This window comes from Penaeus monodon, unplaced genomic scaffold, assembly GCF_015228065.2.
Source record: "Penaeus monodon isolate SGIC_2016 unplaced genomic scaffold, NSTDA_Pmon_1 PmonScaffold_340, whole genome shotgun sequence".
Classification (NCBI taxonomy): Eukaryota; Metazoa; Arthropoda; class Malacostraca; order Decapoda; family Penaeidae; genus Penaeus; species Penaeus monodon.
In genome coordinates, this window is record NW_023658120.1 from 20,001 (window position 1) to 25,000 (window position 5,000).

The 5,000-nt window shown below is 35.1% G+C and overlaps 1 protein-coding gene across 1 annotated transcript in view; it reads left to right on the forward strand.

Annotated features, from left to right (window-relative positions):
* LOC119570639 (collagen alpha-2(IV) chain-like) overlaps positions 1–5,000 on the forward strand; it is a gene marked incomplete at both ends in the record, with an annotated part of 41,544 nt that overhangs the window by 18,578 nt on the left and 17,966 nt on the right. The window contains 5 exon segments of the mRNA XM_037918294.1: positions 124–215; positions 217–318; positions 955–1,168; positions 3,271–3,284; positions 4,449–4,679. Of these exon segments, the coding sequence (XP_037774222.1) occupies positions 124–215; positions 217–318; positions 955–1,168; positions 3,271–3,284; positions 4,449–4,679 (653 nt within the window).

Consider the following 5,000-nt stretch of genomic DNA (forward strand, 5'->3'; position numbering starts at 1 on the left):
AATCTATTTCACCCTGAATTCAATCTATTTCACCCTGAATTCAATCTATTTCACCCTGAATTCACCCTATTTCACCCTATTTCACCCTGAATTCACCCTTTTCCTCTCCCCCCCCCCCCCCAGGACGCAACGGCGAGAAGGGTGACCGCGGCCTGGACTGCGAGTGCGGCGAGTGTGAGAAGGGTGTGAAGGGTGAGGCAGGCCCTGAGGGTCTTCCTGGGCCCCCCTGGTCTTAGGGGTCCGCCTGGGGCCATTGGCTACCCAGGGGAGAGGGGAGAGGACGGCCAGCCAGGCCCTGCAGGGTTGCCGGGGAAGGAGGTAAGGGGGGGGGGTGTGTGTGTGTATGTGTTATATATATATATATATATATATATATTATATATATATATATATATATATATATGTATGTATGTATGTATGTATGTCTGTATGTATGTCTGTATGTATGTCTGTATGTATGTCTGTATGTATGTCTGTATGTATGTCTGTATATATATATATATATATATATATATATATATATATATATATATATATTATATATATGTGTGTGTGTGTGTGTGTGTGTGTGTGTGTGTGTGTAATTATAACGATTTATATCAAATGTTATTAATATTAATTATTACATTTCATAAATTAATTATATTAATTATCACGATTTATATCAAAATGATTATGTCAATTATTACGATTTATATTATATAATATTAATTATTATATTAATTACTTATATAAATTATGTAAATTATCACGACTTGTATTAATTCCATCTTTCCCCCCTCCCTTTCCCCCTCCCTTTCCCTCCTTCCTCTCTTTCTCCCTCCCTCTCCTTCTCCCTCTCCTTCTCCCTCTCCTTCTCCCTCTCCTTCTCCTTCTCCCCCCCCTCCCCTCCCCCTCCCTCCTCCTCCCTCCCCCTCTCCTCCCTCCCTCTCCTTCTCCCCCTCCCTCCCTCAGGGTCTCCCAGGCAAGCCGGGTCTCTCTGGCCCTAAGGGCGAGAAGGGTGAGGCTGCCTTCGCGCGGCCCGGCCCTCCCGGCCCTAAGGGTGACAGGGGCAGCCCAGGGTTAAGGGGAGAGACGGGGGCCAAGGGTGAAAGGGGTTTCCCAGGGCGAGATGGGATTCAGGGCCTGCCAGGGCTCACGGGAGATAAGGGGGATCCAGGGTTCGACGGTGAGTGTGGTTTATTTTTATTTATTTATTTTATTTATATATATATATATATTTTTTCTTTTTGTAGATTATCTCTATTTATCTAGTACTTTTTTCTATTTATCTAGTACTTTTTTCTGTTTGTCTAGTAGATTTCTATCTATTTATCTATTTCACCCTGAATTTCACCCTGAAATTCAGGGTTTTAAGGGAGATAGGGTTCGACGGTGAGTATGGTTTATTTCCATTTATTTATTTATTTATTTATTTATTTTTATTTGTATTTTTTTTTTGTACATTATCTCTATTTATCTAGTACTTTTTTCTATTTATCTAGTACTTTTTTCTGTTTATCTAGTACTTTTTTCTATTTATCTAGTACTTTTTTCTGTTTATCTAGTACTTTTTTCTATTTATCTAGTACTTTTGTTTTTGTTTATCTAGTAGATTTTTATCTATTTATCTAGTAGTTTGTTTTACGGGATAGGGTTCGACATTGAGTTGGTTTATTTTTTTCATTTATTTATTTATATATATATATATAATATATATATATATATATTTTTTTTTGTAGATTATCTCTATTTATCTAGTACTTTTTTCTGTTTATCTAGTACTTTTTTCTGTTTATCTAGGAGATTTTTATCTATTTATCTAGTAGTTTGTTTTAAGGGAGATAGGGTTCGATGGTGAGTATGGTTTATTTTTATTTATTTATTTATTTATTTTATATATATATATATATATATTTTGTAGATTATCTCTATTTATCTAGTACTTTTTTCTGTTTATCTAGTAGATTTTTTCTGTTTATCTAGTAGATTTTATCTATTTATCTAGTAGTTTGTTTTAAGGGAGATAGGGTTCGATGCTTATTTTTTTTATTTATTTATTTGTTTATTTATTTATTTATTATACATTTTTTTTTCAAGCCAAGGGCAGATTATCTCTATTTATCTAGTAGATTTTTTTTCCCTATTCATCTAGTATTTTTTTTTTTCTGTTTATCTAGTAGATTTTTATTTATTTTTTTTAGCTGATAATTTATTTAATTAAGTTATCTATTTAATTATAATATATCTCTATTAATAAGGGTTCGATTAATAAGGGTATGGTTTATTTATTTATTTATTTATTAAATATGTATATATTTTAGCTAGAGGGCAGAATATCCCTATTTATCTAGTATTTTTTCTATTTATCTAGTAGAGTTTTATCTAGTATTTTTTTTATTTATCTAGTAGAGTTTTATCTAGTATTTTTTCTATTTATCTAGTAGAGTTTTATCTAGTATTTTTTCTATTTATCTAGTAGAGTTTTATCTAGTATTTTTTCTATTTATCTAGTAGAGTTTTATCTAGTATTTTTTCTATTTATCTAGTAGAGTTTTATCTAGTATTTTTTTCTATTTATCTAGTAGAGTTTTATCTAGGAGATTTTTTTTATCTATTTATCTAGTAGATGATTTATATAATTAAGGATTTATATAATTAAGGATTTATATAATTAAGAATTTATATAATTAAGGGATAAAGGGTTTGATGGTGAGTGTGTTTTGTTTTTCTAGGGGGGGAGGGGCAGATTATCTCTATTTATCTAGGAGATTTTTATCTATTTATCTAGTATTTTTTGTTAGAGTGAAAGTATCTCTATTTATCTAGGAGATTTTTGCCTAATTATCTAGTATTTTTATTCTTTTTATTTAGGGTCAAAGTATCTCTATTTATCTAGGAGATTTTTGCCTAATTATCTAGTATTTTTTTATCTAGAATCTATATATCTCTATTTATCTAGTATAATATTTACATCTTTTTATATAATTTTTTTTTTTTCATATTTTCATGTGGAGTAGAAGTATATCTATTTATCTAGTAAACTATATATATCTCTTTATCTAGTATTTTGATCTCGGGTTCAAGTATCTCTATTTATCTATTACAATATTTTTATCTATTTGTCTAGTATTTTTGGTTTTTTGATCTAGGAGACTAAATATATCTAATTCTAGTATAATATTTTTATCTATTCAGCTAGTAGATTATATATATATATATATATATATATATATATATATATATATATATGGTCTAAATATCTCTATTCATCTAGTATATTTTTTCTAGTGTCAAACATCTCTGTTTGTCTAGTATCATATTTTTTTTATATATCTATTTATCTAGTATTATTAATATTTTATCTAGTGACAATGTATATCTGTTTATCTAGTATGATTTCTATATGTATCATGTTAATCAATATATATTTATCTAGTTTAATATTTTTTCTGTTTTATCTAGTACTACTTTATATTTTTTCTGTTTATCTAGTACCTTTTATATTTTTGTCTCTATTTCCAATATAAATAATATATAATAATATATAATAATATATATGTAAATAATATATCTTATTAAACAATTGACAATTATTTTTGTGTTAATGATCCTATTTATCATTACCTTTAAATTTTGCGTCTGGGCAAATATATAGATAGAGATATATATATATATATATATATATAGATATTATTATTATAGATAGAGAGATATATATTATTTTGTATGTGTTTTTTTGTTTGGTTGGGGTTGTTGGGTTGGGGAGTGGCTGGCTGGATATCATTTCGGTTCGATCTTTATTTCTTCATTGAGCGGTTCTCCAAAGATAGGCTCTCGTATGCGACATTAGATGTGAGCGGGCCAGGGAGAGCAGCCGAAGCTCTCAGATATAGAGTGCTCAGAGAGCTATCGAGATAGAGAGCGCGAGAAGCGCTATGAAGTCGCGGAGCTCTCTCTATAGCTGCTCATCTATCTTCTCTCTCTCTCCTCTCTCTCCTACTCTCTCTCTCTCTCTTCTCTCTCTCTCTCCTCTCTCTCTCTCTCTCTCTCTCTCTCGCTCGCTCTCTCTCTTCCCTCCCTCTCTCTCTCGCTCTTCTCTCTCTCTCTCTCTCTCTCTCTCTCTCTCTCTCTCTCCTTCTCTCTCTCTCTCTCTCGCTCTCTCTCTCTCTCTCTCTCTTCTCTCTCTCTCCCTCCCTCCATCCTCCCCTCCTCTCCCTCTCTCTCTCCCTCTCTTTCTATCTATCTATCTATCCATCCATCTCTCTCTCTCTTTCTCCCTCCCTTCCTTTCTCCCTCTCTCCCTTCCCTCCCTTTCTCCCTCCCTTCCACCCACAATCTAACACCACCCTCCCCCCTACCTCCCTCCCTCCCACCCCACCCAACAGGTCGTCATCCACCCACAATCTAACCCCCCCTGCTCTCTCCCCCTCCCCCCCCCTTAAAGGTATTTTTCTTTTTTTTGTCAGTTAACCCCCGGCCGACCTGGCATTGACGGCCGACCAGGCACTTGCGTCAAGGGAGAACCAGGCGCAAACGGTTTTAAGGGAGATAGAGGAGACAGGGGAGAACCGGGTCTCCCTGGTCAGGACCTGCGACCTGAGAACATCGTTAATCTCCCTTCGAAGGGTGACAAGGGAGATCCGGGCGAAAAGGGCGAGATTGGCCCCAACGGACCCCCAGGCGGACCAGGAGAGAAGGTAAGGGAGAAAGGGAGAAAGGGAGAGAGAGAGAAAGGGAGAGAGAAAGGGAGAGTAGAGAGAGAGAAAGAGAAAGGGAGAGAGAGAGAGAAAGGGAGAGAGAGAGAGCGAGAGACAGAGAAGAGAGAGAGAGAGAGAGAGGAGAAAGGAGAGGAAAGGAGAAAGAGAGAGAGGAGCGAGAGATGAAGGAGAGAGAGAGAGAGAGGAAAAGAGAAGAGAGAGAGAGAGCGACTGAGAGCGATGGAGAGAGAGGGAGAGAGAGAGATTGAGACAGAGAAAGAGAGAGGTGAGGAAAGGAGGAGGGAGAGGAGGGACGAGAGA